Below are 18,620 nucleotides of genomic sequence, written 5' to 3'. Positions count from 1 at the left end.
TGTCTCACCCCAAAGTCTGTCAAAGAGATCCCCAGGGAAGCTCTGTCCAGCACACCTAGCTTGACCAAGCGCCCTCTGGAAAAGGAGGGAATGTGACAGATGAGAGGCAGCAGGGGACAGGCCTTAGGCTCTGCTGCCTGGGGAAGGGCACCATGCAAGCTGGATGTGAAACAGTTACTATAGTTAGCAGGCCAGGGCTCACCTGAGCAGAGTTGGGAGGTCGCGGGGCTATCCGCCACAGGAGCACACTTCCAGGGATAATAAATACACTCTCAGAATCTGGCACTGGCATTTCATCAGACTCCTCAGATGAGCTTGTCTAGAAGGACAAGCAAGGATTTAATTAGGCAACTATGTGCTCTGAACACTGAGTGAGGTCTCACAGCACACACAATAGAGCTGAAACTCTTTGTCCAAAAAACAACTTTCCAAAAGGTCAGACAGAGATTGAGGCATGTGTAGACACACAGCCCAGGGTAGGAGGATCTGAAAGGACTTAGCTTCTGTGGTTTCCAGGATTATCCCTGGGGCCTCATGCTGACTGTCAATCACCCCTGCACGTTTTCTTTACCCATGAGTGGAAAGAGCATCTCATGCCCTCCAAAGCAACATGGCCAGTCCCCCAGACGCAAAGCAGCAAGGTGATTTACAGCTTTCAGCTAGTTGGAATACTGAGGAATCCTGAGGCCATGGCAGTAAGGAGTTAAGCAGCAAACACAAACTCCTGAGGCAGAAGTGGCCGAGGAGATGCTCATGGGCTTGCAGCGCACCAGAGGCAGGATGAGGAGGTCACAGGCTGCCTATGCAACCGCAGGCGAAGCTAGACACACATTGCAGGACTGCTGGGCATGCTCTGTTTGTCCCTCTCCTGCCAGAAAGGACAAATGGTGGGTATCTGGAACCTTATTATTTGTATTCAAGGCACTGTTGCTACTATCTTTCTTTACTACAGTGTTTTACATTTTTAAAGTTTCTAGTCTTTTAAAAACACAAAGTGAATATTTACTGAAGAAGTTGGAAGTGCTCAGGGTTGGGATGCAGAGTGCTACAGGAATAGCCTGACAGCCTGAGAGCTACACACTGAAGGCTTGCCCAACATATGTACACAGGAGAGAGGAAAGGCCACCGTGTGCATACACGTGAGAACGAGAGCTTACATAACTGAATTTATCAACAACACAGAGCCAGCAGGCTGCCTCAGTGCAGCTGACAAAAAGGAGAACTTACAAAAATAATAGGTGAAGAAGAACCCAGTGGTTTCCTCTGCCTACCTCTCCCCGGGCCAGATCGCTGCTACTCACTCTATGTTTAGTCCTTGCTGATCAGACCCACGAGAAGCCCTTAGCATCATCACAGAAAACATAAAGAACCCAATGGTTTAAAGAACTCAACACTTTAGAAAGTTCAGTTAACAAAACTACAGCTTCCAGTTGAGACACCTCCAGTGAAAACACAGTGGAACAGGCAGCAAGGTCTGGTATAATGCCAATAAAAGCTGCCTGAACACGGGAGCGTTTCTGGAAGAGCAGCAGCCCACAGAAAGGAACTGCACCCTGGACAGAAGAACACAAACCAGGGGTGGAAGCTTGAGGGGAAGGCTGCTTTTCTACAAAGAATGCAACAGGAGAGTATTTTCAGCCCACTCTGGTTTCCTGCAAAAGACGGTGCGTTCACCTCGCAGAGGAGGAACATGCAGGCAGGAACATGAAGGGTTTGGTACTCACAGGTGAAGGGATGGGCTAGAGCATAGCAAAACTTTGTGCTCCAGCCATACACAAAACCAGCCCTCAGGCCCAAGGCCAGCTCCTAACTTACAAAGTCACAAGCAAGTAAATGTGCCAACCACCCTTGAGGAAAAAAAAAAAAAAAAAAAAAAAAAGAGCTTCTTGAACCTTTTCATGTCTATGAATTAACTGAGAGATGAGCAGAAGTGGAGATTTTCATGTGCAAAGAAACAAGCCAGCCTTTGACAGGTATCACATATTTTCTCTCACACGGATGATCTAGGTTACACACCCATGCACGCCATGAAAGTAGGAGTGGGGCTACTTCGGAGGAGGAAGGGCAGGAAGAAATGAGAAGAGGACAATGCGGTAGTAAATACGAGCAGATACATGCTATGGAGGTGTGGCAATGTATGTGTGGCGATGCTAAAAGAAAACCTATCGCTTAGTATGCTAACTAAAGGAATTTTAAGGAGAAACACCAACAAGCCCCAGCTTTATGGTTTGGTAGGTCTGAGTGGGGGACTGAGTGTGAATTAGAACTTCGAGCCTGCATGTTTATGGAGCTATGAGCCAGGTAGACAGGGGCACACTTGGAGCAAAAAGGACTTCGATCTCACGAGGACACACAGTGTTCTGAGGCCTGCAGAGACTAGCACTCATCTGGCAAAGGGATGCTTCCGGGACGCCTATTTTAGAGGTGACAGCAGGGGCCAGGGGAAGAAACCATCTCTGCACCGCTCACAGGTGGCAGAGATGGTTTCTCACGCAGAGTCCCTGTTTCTCCTGGCCAAGCATCTCTTGTTCCCATAGGCACAATCTTCCTTCAGCTCTCAGGAACTCTGACTGCAGGAAGGGACACAGTCTGCAGAAGGCCGAAGCATGCCTGTGGCCAGGCAGCAAGCCTTTGCATGCCTGGGACAAAGAAATGTTCCACCAGCAGGAATGTCCAGCATGAAGAGGACAGTACAGGGTCAACAGCCTGAACGGTGATGCCTTAACATCAGGGATGTGGTGACTGAGAGCAAATGTGAGCCATCACTCCGGAGTAAAGCTCCCCTATGTGGACCATTTTTACCTCTACCACACGAGAAGAGTAGGAAAAACCCATTACTGTGTCATCAAGATGGGCACCAGCTTTCCCAAGAGACACGAATCAAGTGGGCACTCCACACAGAGGTGAGACAGTGCCACAGCCATCAGAAACTTAAGCCTGGTGTTTTCCATTCAGGAGAACCCATGCGCTAGCAGCGCGGCCAAACCGGGCCCCGGGGTCAGGCAGCTCCAGAAGGGTCTGCACACCTGCAGGGGGCCAGGAGCTGGCACCCCCCCACAGTGTGCTTACCTGTTTGCTGTTCTTCTTCTCTTCCGTGTTTTTCTTATCGTTTTTTTTGTAAGCGTCGAAAGTGGCGGGGTCTACACTGTACAAGCACTCAGTCCACTTCCCATAGAGAGCGCAGAGTTTCTTTTTGCTATCAAGAGGAACTGTTGTTTAGTCTCTGTTATGCTCATGTTGTGCTGTAATTGTTACTGTATTTTTATGAGCCCAACCTTTAAAGAAATAGGTGTTTCTGCAGAAGACTTTACTGCTATTAGAATGCTACTTTCCCAGGTAGCACACCTTAACACTAATATCTAAATAATCATCTGTAGTCAATGCTGAAAACATTTAAAAATCACCTTACCTTTTATCTTGTATGTAGCCTTCAACTTTGTGTAATTCCTTGCCAAAAAGACCACATGGCTTAAAATTAAGCACACACTTGTCCCCAGTCCTGCGAAGAAAAACGGTAAGTTCACATGACCACGCAATGCCAAGGAAGTGGTGGAGCACGGTAAGCGGTGGCCTTCCCGGTGGCAGCCACCATCCTCCATCAGCACTGCCCACGGGGAATACTCACAAGCCCTCCCAGCACACGAGTGGCAGAAGCGGAAACTTTCACAGTAACTCCACTCCTCCCTCCTTACCCTCTCTGGCAGCCAAAGCACAAACAGTGGGCAGCGGGCTGGGACTGGAGGCCAGCCCCGGAGCCCAGGCTCCTCCCAGGCTGCGCCATCCCATGCTATAGACATTATCAGTAAATGGAAAGGCGTCTGCGTCTTCCCCCGGGAGCTCTGTCCCGTCAGGCGGCAGAGCCACGGGGGAGGCTGCCGGGAGCGCATGCGCGGCCGGGAGCGCCTTACTTGTGGTTGACGATCTCCACATTGCCGTACTGCTCGATCCAGAGCTTGCCTACGATGATGTTGTGAACACAGCAGGTGGGGTTTGTCCATGTGTATGCTTCCTTGTGTCTACAAAACATCCCCAGCCCCAGATCCCCGGTGAGAAGAGCCATTCTGTCTAAAAATGACTCTGTGGCAGGTCATCACTCAGGCCAAGCTGGGGCGCTGGCTCAGTGGGCGAAGTGCGGTACATGCGTGAGGACCTGAATCCAAGCCCTGCACCTGCGTGAAGGCAGGTGTGGCAGCGCACATCTGTACCGCACAACGGGCACGGGCAGATAGGCAGGTGTCGAGAGACACTGTCTCAAAACAGGGCAGAAGAACACTCCTGTTATCAGCCTTTGGTCTCCACACACGCACGCACACACCACTGACGCTAACTCAGAGTAAAGCAAGTATTAGCTGCCCATTCTTACTGTTTTAAGAAATAAACTACGCACAAGTTGAATATCCATAACTCAAAAGTTCAACCTTTGAAACATTTGTATACTGACACAAAACTCAAAAAGCCTTTGATTTCAGAGCATTTTGAACCCTGGACTTTCAGGTGGTATTTTCTTTAAACTGGTAAGATCTACACAGATATTCCAAAGTCTAAAGGCTCCTAAATATGGAATCGTTTTCCCCCAAGCCTTTGTGAAAAGGAATATTCAAGCTGTATATCATTTAAAAGTTTGCTGAAACATGAATGGTACAATTCAAGGTAGAAAATAAAAATGAAAGTCCATTTGGCATTTTCCAGAAAAGGTGCTTCTAGTCTACCCCAAACCAACTAACCAACCCAAACTCCAAAGTTTATAGTGGTCCATATCCTTTGCTTTGAAAAAAAAAATGCTTTGGGTCTTTGTACAGTTATAATTATTTCAGGGGGTCTTTATATATTCTGGCACCAACCCTTCATTAGGTATATGATTTCCAACAGTCTATAGCTTATCTTTCATACACTGAATAGTGCAATTCAGAGAGAGCTTTCAGCTTGAGTTTTTAAACTAATCTTTTGTGTGCTATGCTTTCTGTACTGTGTTTGTGTAAGAGGTCTCTACTTAATACAAACTCACAAGGTTTTCTGTTGTTCTCCCAAAAGCTTTATAGTTTGCCTTTCATAGTCTGTAATCTACACTGACCAGGCCTCTATGGAGCCCATTTCCAGACTCTCCTCCCTGCTTAACACCAGGCCATGTGTCTCAGGATAGCTGTAAATCTGGTCACCTTACAGCATCTTAGTTCTTTTGCTCCTTTTCAAAATTGTCAGTAGTTTTAGTTGTTCTATTTCACTTCCCTTTCCATATCAATTTAGAATCAACTCCTTTATGCCTACGAAAAAAAAATCACACAGGGCTTAGGAGAAAGCTCAAAGGCATTTGCCTTAGATGAATAAGTACCAGAGTCTGCTTCCCAGCCCCTACAAAATGGCCAGTCGGGAACGGCCTTCCTGTTATCTTCACATGCAGGAGGCAGGTAGATGAGGCGGCCCCAGGGTATGCTGGCTGACTAAATCAACTAAATCAGTGAGGTCTGGGTTCAAATGGGGGAACCCTGCCTAAATATATAAAGCAGAGAGTGATCAGGGAAGATAACTGACGATGATAGCCTTCACATACATGCACATGAACACGTCAACAGGAATACACATGGATCACACACACACACGCACACACACAAACACACATCATCATCATCATCATCATCATCATCATCATCATCAAGAGACTCTGATAGACTTTGTGGAGACCACTTGTAGGTAAATGGGAAGAATCAGCACGATGGCTGACTTATTCCCCTATCATGGTAGTCTCGGTTCCCAGCCCCTGCATCTCCCACTGACTTCGTGCTGCTCCTGAGCCTGTCCTGGTTACTGGGTTTCTCTTGCTATGTTTTTCAGTACTAAAATGTCCCAAAATACCTCAGTTTCTTTGCTAGAATACCCTTCTGTTTATCTGAGTGTTCACCTTTATCCCAGCAACAGCAGTGACAGCTACTTCTAGCTCTGATGCAAGTTTCAGTAACATTGGGTCAGCCTGGGGTTAGAGGCTGTTGACTGCCCTTTCACTGTGAGCTGCTGAGTTGCTTTCTTTAGTTTCTTAGTAAAGCCAAATAGTCTGAATCACCTTCTGGATATTTGAGTTTGGGGTGATTTGCTGTTCTCTTTAAATCTGGAGAATACTGACTTCTGTTTTGAAGGGAGGCAATTAACATGATGCCACAGCATGAGCTCTAACTCTCCTTCTGTGGGCTTTGATTTAAAGCCTTTGTAGGCTCTTCAGATCCATCCCCCACTGCTATGCAGGGATCTTGGCCTAGGGCCACCCAGTGCTCAGATCTCAATGCCCTTGGTGTACCATCTGGGCTGAATGCCAAGTGTAAGGATTGGTTTTGAAGGTCCCTTCCTTCTGTGCTTCAGGACACCACCTCTGCCCTTAAACTGGGCTTTGGCTCTATTTCTGATAGCTGGCCTGCCTCTGGGCGGCTTGCACCTTTACCCAGTGCCTGACCGCTGAGTTTTCTCAGTTTCAGCTACTGTAGCTGGAGTTGCAGCACCTACTCTAGAGCACCAGAGGACCTGGCGCTTGCTTTGGGAAACTAGGAGGTCAAAGAAGCAGGCCTTCCAATCCTCCCTATGTGGGCCCCTTCGGGGAGACCTACAGAGAGAAGAGGGACTCCCAGAGCCTCTCCAATCTGCCCCTAATGCCATTTTGCAATTTGCTGCTCAGACTCTTAACAAGGAGAAAAATATAAAACCGGGAATCTCACTGCCAAGCTGGTCTTGAGGGTTTGACTTTTCTTTCCACTCTGCTGTTCATACTGCCTGTCCTTACTATTCAGAGTCCTAGAATGTTGGTGTGTGGCTCTTGCCCAGGGTTTCTAGCTCCATTCAGCGGGTGGGGTGGGGGAGGGGTGGAGTACACACGGAGTTTTAGAATTGCCTTAGACTTTAAGGTTAGTCCTGCAGAAGAGAGCTCCCAACTAACCTAATGTCTAACATGCCCCACAACTGCCACTTCAAGTTTTATTTCAGGGTGCTTTAATTAAAGGATCTTTTAAACAAAACATGGGCTCTGAGATCTCCAGCCAGCCAGTTTTGTAAGAACTGTTAACCCACCTATCTTACAACTGGTCCGCACACATTCAACACCATGGAAACTTTTTACCTAGAGCAGCCTGGTTAACAGTGCTGATGGGCTCGCTTTACAAAGGCTTTCATATGAGGGCAGGAAGTGCACACTTCACACTGTTTCACTCATGCTTCTTGACTGGAGTAGCATGGGCAGACACACAGGCAGGGATTCACAAGAGAGAATGGCTCTCAGGTACTTACTCCAAAAGCTCCAAGGTGATGGTTCCTTTAGGTTCTGCTTCTACACTCTTACCCCAGAACTTCAGTTTGGGGTAAATGGAGCCGTGGAAGATGAAATCATTGTTTAGTCCTTCTGCGTGGAATGCGCTAACTGGGGGGTGATGGCTGACCTGTTCTGAAATGAGCCTAAATCCAAGGTCATCTCTTCAGAGTAGAGGAAAGAAGAAAAACGCACCATTACAGCTAACTGTCATCACACTGTTAAAATATTTAGAAAAAAGTTCAATGAAGAAAAACAATATTTAATATCATACTTATTTATAGTACAACCTAACAGAGTAACGATGCAAATGTCCCCTAACTTACTATGCCCAATGCTGCTGGAAAGAGCTGCTTGTATGTATTAAAATAAACATTCATATGAATTTGGGTGATTTGCATAAATCTTATGACCGTGATGTGATTTGAATGTGAAATGTCCTCTCACATGCTTTTCTTTTGGAAACCTTGGTCCCCAGCTGGTGGCACTGCTTTGGAAGGCTGTGGGAGCTCTAGGGGGCAGAGTCTTAATGGATGAAGTGGCTCACTGGGGGCTGGTTTGTTTAATAGGCAGATTCACCTCCTGACTGTCTTCCCGACTGCAGCTGCCTCCCTAACCCTGGTCTGTAGGCAAGTCTGCAGGCTAGCTTCCTGATGAACGATGGCTGTGGGAGCCCCGCAGACCTGCTCACTGTGGGCGGCTGCCCCTGCAGGAGGTGGCCCTGGGTAGCTTAAGAAGGCAGGAGGAGCAAGCAAACCAGTGAGCTGTACTTGTCTGTGGTCTTCTTCAGTTCCGGTTTTGAGTTTCTGCCCAGTGTGCTGGCTAGCTTCCTGTTTTGAGTTTCTGCCCAATGTGCTGGCTAGTTTTATGTCAACTTGACACAAGCTGAAGTCATCTGAGAGTGGAGAACCTCAATTGAGAAAATGCCTGCATAAGACTGACCTTTAGGAAAGCTTATAGGGTACTTTCTTAATTAGTGATTGATGGGGAAGGGCCCTGGGTTCTGTAAGAAAGCAGGCTGAGCAAGCCATGAGGAGCAAGCCAGTAAGCAGCCCCCTCCACGGCCTCTGCATCAGCTCCTGCCTCCAGGTTCCTGCCCTGTGTGTGTTTCTGTCCTCACTGCCGTTTGATGATGATGTGAATGAGACACACTGTCTTCTCTGCAAGTTGCTTTTGGTCATGGTGTTTCATCATAGCAGTAGTAACACTGACTTAAGAGACCTGACTTTCCTCAGTGGCAGATGTGATGTGGAAGTGTAAACTAAATACACCCTTTTCTCCTCGAGCCGATTTTGGTCATTGTGTTTTAGCACAGCAGTAGAAACCCTAAAACCCTGATCATGTCATGTGACCTACCTAAAAATGGAGGACAGTTAATCTGAAAGATAAAGAACACTGAAATCCTTGTAATTGCTTTTTATGATGGCATATTGCATGTCTGTTTTATATTTTTTTGACAGTTTCTGAAGTTTCATAGACACGGACATCAAAATAATTAGTGTGCTCCAATTACAAATGGTTGTTTAGGGATGCTCAAAATACTCCTCTTTCTTCATTGAGAAATCTATGTAAGTTACATACATTCAACAAGCTGTCTAGAAGAGAGTAAAAAACCTCACCGAACTAATTCGTAAGTCTCTCCCAGAAGTGGGTTGAAGGGCTTTCCGGTGCGCTCCCACTGAGAAGCAACAGCAGACACAGCAAAGGCAGCCACACACTGGAACAGAGCAGCAGAAAGGTTAGCGGCAGCCACTTCATTCCTGCTCCTCAGGAACCGAAGTTGCACAGAGGACAATGACTGACAAAATTACTCAGAGGCTTGATTAGTTTGGACTGTTAATATGACTTTCTAAAGTCACTGCGAAAGTTTGTAAAATCATGACAAAGTCCCTGATCTCCTCCTACAGTGTGATGCACAGACACCGCTTTTATGATATCTGTGAGTGCTATAATTCTGCCAAGGACTTTCAAAATCCCTTTAAGCCAGTTACTTCTAATATGTTGACATTTTAAAAACTTTAAATCACAACTGTCTCTCAGTATTTGAGAGGGACTAGCCCTAACACACACCCCAGATGTCAAACTCTGTGGATGTTCAAGCCTCATGAAATAGCACAGTACTTGCTTTTAACTTACACACACCCCCTTTTGTATATATTACATATCTCCTAGTTAGTAATTAAATCTAACACAATGTAAAAATTGTTACTTCATTCATAGAATGATGACAAAGAAAAATCTACACATTCAGTTAAAACTATACATTTAGAATTGAGAAAGAGAGCTGTTAACACTGAACAACTTAATTGGTGTAAAAGCCAATTTGGTTGATTAAGTTTTACGTCAACATGACACAAGCTGGAGTCATTTGGGAAGAGAGAAGCTCAGATGAGAAAATGTCCCTACTGGACTAGCTTATGGGCAAGCCTGTGGTACATTTTCTTGATTGACAATTGATGGAGAAGGCCCGGTCCACGGTGAGTGAGACCATGCCTGGGCTGTGGTCTCGAGTCCTCCGAGAAAGCAGGCTGAGCAAGCCACAAGGAGCAGGCCAGTAAGCAGCATTCATCCATGGCCTCTGCATCAGCTTCTGCCTCCGGATTCCTACCATGCTTGCCCTTAACGATCAACTATGATGTGGAACTGTAAGCTGAAATAAGCCCTTTCCTTTTCAAGATTTTTATTGACATGGTGTTCTATCACAGCAATAGAAACCCTGGCTAAGATACCAATGAAATTAAAAACTATTTATGTACATGAAAGAACAAGACTGCTTTATCCAGAAGAGCCCTGTATCTATTGTACTTGGCCTATGTTTTACCATCGATGTACATCATGCAAACATCTTTTATTTTGAAAATTAAAAAGTTCAATTTCTTATTACTTGAGCCCTGATGAACATGCATACTGGACCATTCATTCAGCATAAACATCTGTTTGTTCATCCTTTTTGAGAAGATCCTCAATAAAGTTTGAAATAAGAAATGCCAGTCTCCCAATTACCACATGCTACTTTCTACAACTGAACACTTGGCAAGAGCTTCCAATAGCTAAGTAAAGTTGTGGGATCTGTGGTTCCTGAAATTCTCATTTCAGGATGGGAATTTCAAATTCCTTTCACTACAGTGACAATCCCCAGAGGATGGCAGGGGCACTGGATGCAGAGGACTCTTAAGCTTTGAGAATATCCTATCCCCAGCTGGACTTCATACCAGCAGACATGTGTGAACATCTATGTCCATGTTTACACATATATGAGCATGTGTGCTTGCGGGTAGGTTGGGGGAGGAGGTAAGAGATGAGTCTGTGAGATTTCCACCTCTCCCAGTGGTCACTTGCCACATACCTGCATCCTTTCCACAGGATCAAAAGATGAACTGGCTTTGTGGATGAGGTAAGTGTGCTCCATGTATTCAGTTAGCCGCTGTAGGAAGCTCAGAGGCTCATTAAATATGACTGGCATTGTGATCTTGGACAGTTCCTATTAGGAAGAAACGGAAACTGTTATATGAATGTTATACACAGCAAATGTATCTGCTGCTGCTTTACATAATGTGTTCCCGAAAAAGAAGCAACAAAAAAGCCCAACTCAAGAAACCTAATTAAAAACCAGCCCGGTTGCATAATTCTTTTTAAATACCTTTTATTATGGAGTATCCAGCAGTACAAGAAAATACAGACACCCAAGCATTCTTCCTGGCTTCATAGAATACACAATTTAATAGTAAGCATGAGCTGACAGCAGTGGTAACTCTATCTCAGATCAGCACAAGGAAGCTGATAAAGGTGGTAGGGACATGAAAACCATCCTCATATTGATACTCAAGCAGCAAGCTAACCAGCGGGAGCAGAGGTGGTTCTGGCACCTTGAGTTATTACGTAAGTAAACCTAAGCCAATCAGGAACTGCCAAGAGAACCACTAACAAACAGCTCTCCACTTTAATCAATCAACTCTGTTTTCTTTGTCTCTCTCCAGCAAGGACAACCTTCAGTAATTTTCCCTCCAACACTTTTCATGGATACTGACCAGCTGAGGCCCAAGGCTGCCTGAGTCATGAATCACTGTCAGCTCAAATAAACTCATGAAGATTTCAATGCACCTAAGCCCATCTTTTAAAAAAACCTCATCTGTCTGTCTGTCTATCTATCTATCTATCTATCTATCTATCTATCTATCTATCTATCTATCATCTATCTGTGTAGTGGTATATATGTAGATGTGTGTGTGCTACAGTATGCACGAGGAGGTGGGAGTTGGCTCTCTTCTCCCACCATGTGGGTGCTGGGATCAACAGGTCATCATGCTTCAGAGAAGGCACCTTAACCCAAAGAACTGACTGGCTGCCTCTCATCCATCTAGTCATATACACCATGTTTATAGGTAATTCCTAGATTTGAGGCCATGTTCAGCTGACTCTGAGCTTTGCTGAGCACAGAACCCTCCCCTAAATGTGGGCTGACTTCAGAAGGCTAGCTCTATTTTAAAAAATGGTTTTACATTCTCTCAGCCCACTCACAGGCTGGACAAGGCTCTCTAACATGGAAGTGCCATCTTTTAACCCTGTTTACCATTGTTACTGCCAGCAAGGATCATCACAGGGTACTTTCCAACAGTCATTACGTGACAAACTCATCTTTGTAGTGTAGAATGCTCAATGACCTTTCCAAACTCTTCCTCCCACTATCCACCTTTCCCTTGGCAATCCGGTCCCCTATGAAGTCTTCAGCCAGGTGAACAGCCCTAGGTGCAGTCCAGAAAGAATGCCACCAGACTTGACTCTACCTCCCCCTTACATCTGCTTCTTACTGGCCTGCACAATTAAAATTACACACACCCTTCACAGAACTGTCATCAACTGCATTTAAAAACAGCCAGAAAATGCACAATAGACAAGCAGCAGCTCAATGCATTAAAGAGAATATTCCTGCTGCCTCACTAGGGAGATGAGGAAGAAAAGGAATCTGCAAAAAGAAAGAAAAGAAGATTCAGCTGTGCAGAGCCAGGATCTTATTAAACCCAGAGTTGCTGTTGTGGATAAGTCAGGGACAGTAGAACTACCAAGGCTTGTTTTAATTAAGATGTGCCAGGCTCCTCTTCTACTTGGAAATATACTTTACTTTTAAAAGGGTATAACATTTGGTATTCTTGGTATAAAAGTAAAACATAGGGCTGGTGTGATGGCTCAGTGGTTTAGGGCGCTTGAGCGCAGAGGGTCTTGTGCTCACAGAGAAGCACTAAGGGAACCAGGAATATTAATCGCAAGGGGCATTTCCTCAATGGAGGAGATAAAGGCCTTTTAGCTATAGAACACGCCCTCACGTCCATATTTCCTTTGTAAAGGAGTTTCTGTGTAGTCACCTCTTAAGCTTTATTGTGTACCTGGAACTGGACTTACTGAACTGACTGTTGCCTTTCCCCCAAGCTGTGCTGTGTTTTGGTATGCTGACCATGAACCACCTGGTGTTAGACTCCCTGGAGTCTCATCCAGGTTGACAAAGTCAGTCTGCACTGGGCTTTCATTCTTATCTCTTCGTGAGGTTTGCTTCCCTGTCGGACTCCTGCAGGGAGTCCCTCAAAAGATGATTTGAGTTCACACCCATGTAAAAAGCCAGATGTGGTTGGGCACATGCCTGAAACCCAGCGCTGTGGAGGTCACAGACAGGAGGGTCAGGGGCTCACTGGCTGCCAGTCTAGCTCCAGGTTCAGTGAGAAAACCTTGTCTCAAATGAATATGGCAGGAAATAATAGAACAGGACATCCAAATTCTTTCTTTGGTAGGCACACACATACACACAAACACACACACATACATAGGGGTGGGGGAGGGGAAATGGAAATGTGTGCTCCTAGTCCAGATGGTTACGACAGCCCTGAACTCTCAAGAGCACACAGCAAGCTATTTTAAAGCTTGCCGACTGGCCGGCAAATTTATTTCCTTCATTGTCTGAAATTAATTAAAAATAATCTTACACTTATTTTGGTTTCCAAAACTTACAGTGCTTAAGTAGATAATAAGAAACAGTGATGCAATGTACATTTGCCCTCCATCCCTCCTAGTCCTTGGTGATTCAAATATACTGCTGTTTCTAATCCAGCAAACCTGTTGTGGCATCCTCTAGCTATTGTATTAGCATGCGTGTATGTCCCAGTAACAGGAAAACATGTATTCCAAAGGTCAAGCTTCAGGAAGAAACAGTAGCTGGAACAGTTTTATCACTGAGCTGAAGTCAGCTGGAAAAATTAAACATTTATTTCGGGCAACTCTACCTTGTGACCTAGCTAAAACAAAGTTTAAAATTATCCATGCAAATTAATAGCAAGCAATGATGCAACTGAAAAGAAAAAAAAAACAACAACTCCTAATTGGAATTGCTCACCAGCTGACAAACTGTAAAGACAGAGAGAAAGCAGGCCCTCTCCTCAGCCTAGCACCATACACAAGCAAGGCTAGTTTGAGCTCAGCTGAAGAGAAAAATATTTTCTAAACAGAAAGTCTGCCATCTTGACATCTAAATGTGCGAATGGCTTAGGTGTGGATTATGAAGAGAAACCTTAGGTTTTTGAGTAGGTCTTCTCCCCTGTTACCCAGGCAGCCATTTATGAGCAGGCTGTGACCTGAGCACTCCATGGGCTTCTGGGTTCTCCACTAACAGTTGGGGGACGGGGGCAGCCATTTTGGATGTTCCTTAGGAGGAAGAAGATGCAACGTGAAGCTGTCCTTGGATCCTTCCTCCATGCCGCCTTTGCTTCTCACAGCTATGAAGACTGTGGCGATGACATGTTCCTTACATTTAAGGCCTTGGAGGGTCAACTGCCATGTTCTAATGTAGTGCCCCTCAGTCATTCCCCACTCCTGTCAAGAAGTCGTTCATGGGTTTAGTAGTCTGTCATTAGGTAAGATGGCCTTAGCGACTGAATGCACAACCAGCAGTGCCCTGAGCAGTAAGCTAGAGCACTGCATGGCACTCTGGAGACAGCTTGCTGTTCTGGTGGCAGCTGAGCCCGGCCTCAACCCTCACAGACACGTGAAGGCCGCATGGAAGACATGCGCCGAGATAGAGATAGCCAGGCAAGAGAGTGACATGTATCTGGGTGTTAAGCCAACTGCACAGGGCACCTCAGTAATATCAACAGGAGAATGGGACAGAAAACACAGGAAAGGCTAAAGGAAAAAAAGAATAAAATTAAGTGACTGGGGCATGGTGTCTGAGCTGCAATGAGCTATGAGCTGGCTGGGCAAAGATAGGAGGGGGCGTGAAAGGATGAGGGTGGCCCTAGCTGGGCCCGTCAACCCCAGTCTTCTCCTGCCATTTGTTTTGATAGCCCACTCCATGGACACTGTCCCCTCAGCTCCAGCAGGCCTGGGGCAGCACCTGGGCTAGGTGAATACCCAGAGGCCCCCTTTCGTGGGTACCACTTACAAAGTGAAGATACAAGATGGACACCCCCCACCTGGAATTACTGTAAACACCCATACACACCATGAATTACTGTAAACATGTTTTTTGTGTGTGAAAGCCCTCAGAGCTTCATATGAAGGAGTAGCCTCTTCACCCCAGGCACCACTCATCCGCTGCATCCCAGGAGCTATGGACTTGTGTACCAGCAGAGTGACTCCTGGCAGTTCTCCTAGAAGACGTTGATTTCAGATCATGACGCTAGGAAGATGGGGTGTGTGGGGTCAAGTTTCACTTTACTACTTGGTTGTTCTATCAGCCAGTGTCCGTAGCACACCAGGCTCCCACTTTGTCACCTCTCCAGCTAGTCAGGTGAACACACAGTTTTGAGGGAGAGAGAGGTGTGGCTGCGAGTTGAAGGCTTGCTCAGTGGCAGGTGAACACAAGTAGCTAGAGGCGACTTCACTCTGACTTCACTGGTGGGTTCCCAACATGGTGGCCACACTTAGGAGATGGGATATGGTGCCTGGATAAAGAAAGTGGCTCCCAAGAGGGAGTCCTTTGCAGGATGGTTGTCCCTGACCCATCTCATCTCTCTTTTCTGGCTGCCCTCCGTGAGAACCTTCTCTGCTACTCTCTCCAGCCTCTCAAGGGTCCAGCCAAGCTTTTGATAAAGCATCTTGAACAGGAAGCCCAAACAAATCTTTTCTCCCTCATATTGTTTCTATCAGGTAACTTGTCACAGTGGTAGAAAAGTCACTAACACATATTTCAGAGACCAAGGTTACACAAAACCATTTCATCAAAAAATACAAATTGGCAAAGGTATGCTTTGGGGGGAAACTAAAGTTTTTAATCCCTTATACAGGGTCAAAGAGCTGTGCACATGTGAGATCCCTGGGAAAGCTCTTGTGACATCCATGAGGGCCCCAGCTGTCACAAGAGGGGCCCACACCCTCTTTGGTAGTTTTCCAAAGTTTTATTTTTAAAAACAATGAAATAATTCTTAATTGACTTGTCAGCTTATAGATCATAAAATTATTTTTGATAGTGCACTCAATTTTTTGGCATATATCTGAGAAGAGACAAAGAACTGAATGACAATTCTAGATATTAAAAAATCCCACAAACTCCTACTCCCATCTGTCTATTAGTGTGCAAAGGGTTTCTCAATCTTGGTGTCTATTAAAATAACAACTGTCCTAAAATTTCACTTTCATTTTTGCAGTTGGAAATGGTTACTCAGATGTGCAAGTCTAACTGCACCAAGGGCAGGTTACTCACACACAAACATCATTCTACATTTTATGCTCACATTATACAAATGTTTCACCCATACAGCTATCACTGATATGATTTATAATCATAAATAGCACAAAGAAACATTTAGCTGTTAAACCTTTACAGCCAAGTTCATTTTAGATACATTTTGTCGTAGTGAAATACAAAGTAATCAATAGAATACTTTCAAAGACAAAAATTAGTTCAATGCAATTTAATTAATTTCTGTAGGAAATAAAGACTAGCAGTACTAAGACTAAGGGAAATAGAACTTTATGCTTTTGAACTATTAGAAAATACCTTGCTTGTGCACTTTATCAACAAATGATGGTAGTAGACTCCACAGAGCCCTACAGAGTACTACAGAATTTTCATTTTAAAAATCACCATTCATCATAAACCGGACCTCTGTCATCTCTTGCCATAATCAAGCACTAAGGAGGCAGTGCTGTGAAGACAGGGAATGCAGACAGGGTTGCAGTGAGGGCAAGGGCTCTGTGCCCAGGCCCAGAGGCCAGTTTGTGTAGGCTATGAGTACTCGAAAGCTAAACCTACACATGAGCCTGCTAACGAAGCCTCAGAAACCAGGGACAGGAGAAGGGGGCAGAGGATGAAGGAGACCTTCGGACAAGACAATAGAGCAAGAGTCTCCAGGAGCCAGTGCCATGGGAGTGCTGGGAAGCTGGGCATTCCTTAATGAAAGCTTTAACCACAAAGAGGTTTGCATGGAATTCTAGTTATACAGAGTGTTCACTTCATGCAATGTAACCAATCCCATATTTGCTAACAAAACCCTATCTAAGACAAAATGGAAAAGGAAAAGAAGAACTACATAGGTGTGAGAAATGTGAGATTCTATACTTTTTAGAAACAAAGCAAGATATGGGGTACTGGTGAGTCCTGCTGTGGACGTGTTGTAGCACCTGTGTACAGGGTGCTAAGTGCCTGAACTGCCAACACACGGACTTTGCTTATTCGTCAAAGTTAGACCCCTACCATTCCTAGCACACACGTATTTCCTGTGGGTCTTATTTCATCTTAGTTTTGGACACAGAGTCTCATTGTGTAACCCTGGCGGGCCTCCAGTTCACAGAAATGTCTACCCCTGCCTCCTGTGAGTTTTAAAACCTGTATTTCCAACTACACTACACATTACTGTGTGAGCATGCCATAACTAGGGAGGAGTTCAGATTAGTGTTCAGCAGTGACGCTGGTGCCTGAGGCACTCAACACACTGTCAGTGTGGGCAGTGTAAATGGGTCAGACAGGACGCAGGCACATTTTCTCTGTTCCTAACCCCAGAAAAGGCAGAGGCAGAAGGATTCAGAGTTCAAAGCCAGCCTAGGCTGCACACCAAGGTCCCATTTCGAGAAAGAAACCAACTAACCACAAAACCAACATCTTACTGCCAAACGAAGAGACCGCCAGTGCTCAGAGAAGAAATACGACAGCTGAAGGCATGCACATGACTTTTCAAATTCCGATTGATATTAACTGTAACAAAGTCATGGGCACAAAGTAAAAGATTTTCAAAGAAATTCTTTAAGAATATCGAAATGTGTGAATACTACTGTTTTCTAAGTCTTGACTTGTTCTCTTTAGGGCAGAGTGAAATAGGTGTATAAGAGAGTGAGTTATGCAGAAAAATCCAAACTTAGCTATGGTAGTACCATTTGTTCGCACTACTCTGCAGGATATCTCTACTTCCACCTCTGCTGGTGGCCCGCACTTCCACCTCCTGACTCCTTCTGCTGCCTAGGAGAGGCAATCCTTCCATCCTCGGCACCTGTAGAACAGTGCAGATGCTGGTGATGTCCCTTAAGCCCACATTAACCAATCTAGAACGTCAGCAGGGTCACCTTGCAGCTCTCTGTCCACGCTTTCATCAGCCAGATCTACAGACAGGTTTCAAAACACTCCACAGAACTCTACCAACCCACACAGCTGTTTGTATTTGTTTTACCTTATTTATGACTCATCAAAGTGTTTATTTGTACAGGTAGCTCTGTACCTAAAAATAAAAACATAGCCAAGTCCTGGCTTGAAGTGACAGGCTTGATCCAACGTGATGTCATCTCCTAACTTAGAAAGACCAGTTCTAATGTCGACAGGAACTTGCTAAAGACAAACAGGCACATGGTTGGTCATTTCCGCAAACATCTACCACCTGATACCACCTCAGCACCTGACATCTGCTAAGACAGGAGATAGGCTCAGATAAAAGACTTACAAAAAGTTACATTTTCAGAAAGACCAACCACACAGGATGTGTTCATACAAATTCCTTTCCCACATGGTCTTAAGGCAGATGTGGCATTGGTTCTATAAGAACACAGAACAGTGTTTTTCAAACAATGAATTTTGGTTTATCAGCAAGTTATGAGATCAATTTAATGAGTTGAAATCAGTATTGCTTATAAAAAAAATCACTGTGGTAATGATAATCATTCCCATGATTATCATGATCATTCTCATGATTACCATATTGATTATTTTCATGATTATCATTACCACAGTTTTCATTTTATAAGCACACATACACACACAACTAAACATTAGATGACAAAGGTATTGTCTCCTGAAGGTCTGAAATATTGTAGAGAAATTCATTTTGTCTTGAATTCTCAGTTACAAAGAGATTGTTAAAGCCAGGGACAA

General features: G+C 45.0%; 1 protein-coding gene across 16 annotated transcripts in view; it reads right to left on the bottom strand.

The window, feature by feature from the left end:
* The window catches only part of Osbpl1a (oxysterol binding protein like 1A), a 170,427-nt gene that overhangs the window by 4,583 nt on the left and 147,224 nt on the right, over positions 1-18,620 (bottom strand). For 15 of the 16 annotated variants that reach the window (XM_021656030.2, XM_021656027.2, XM_021656032.2 and 12 more), the window contains 7 exons: positions 10,629-10,763; positions 8,902-8,999; positions 7,264-7,446; positions 3,909-4,016; positions 3,410-3,499; positions 3,070-3,196; positions 203-319 (listed from right to left, as the gene is read on the bottom strand). In XM_021656030.2, coding sequence (XP_021511705.1) covers positions 203-319; positions 3,070-3,196; positions 3,410-3,499; positions 3,909-4,016; positions 7,264-7,446; positions 8,902-8,999; positions 10,629-10,763 — 858 coding nt within the window. Of the gene's footprint in view, positions 1-202; positions 320-3,069; positions 3,197-3,409; positions 3,500-3,908; positions 4,017-7,263; positions 7,447-8,901; positions 9,000-10,628; positions 10,764-10,922; positions 11,061-18,620 lie in introns of those variants that run through there. The other variant, XM_060377660.1, reaches the window with a different exon arrangement.

Source organism: Meriones unguiculatus, chromosome 2 (genome assembly GCF_030254825.1).
Source record: "Meriones unguiculatus strain TT.TT164.6M chromosome 2, Bangor_MerUng_6.1, whole genome shotgun sequence".
Taxonomy (NCBI): domain Eukaryota; kingdom Metazoa; phylum Chordata; class Mammalia; order Rodentia; family Muridae; genus Meriones; species Meriones unguiculatus.
This window is presented reverse-complemented; position numbering and strand designations above follow the sequence as displayed.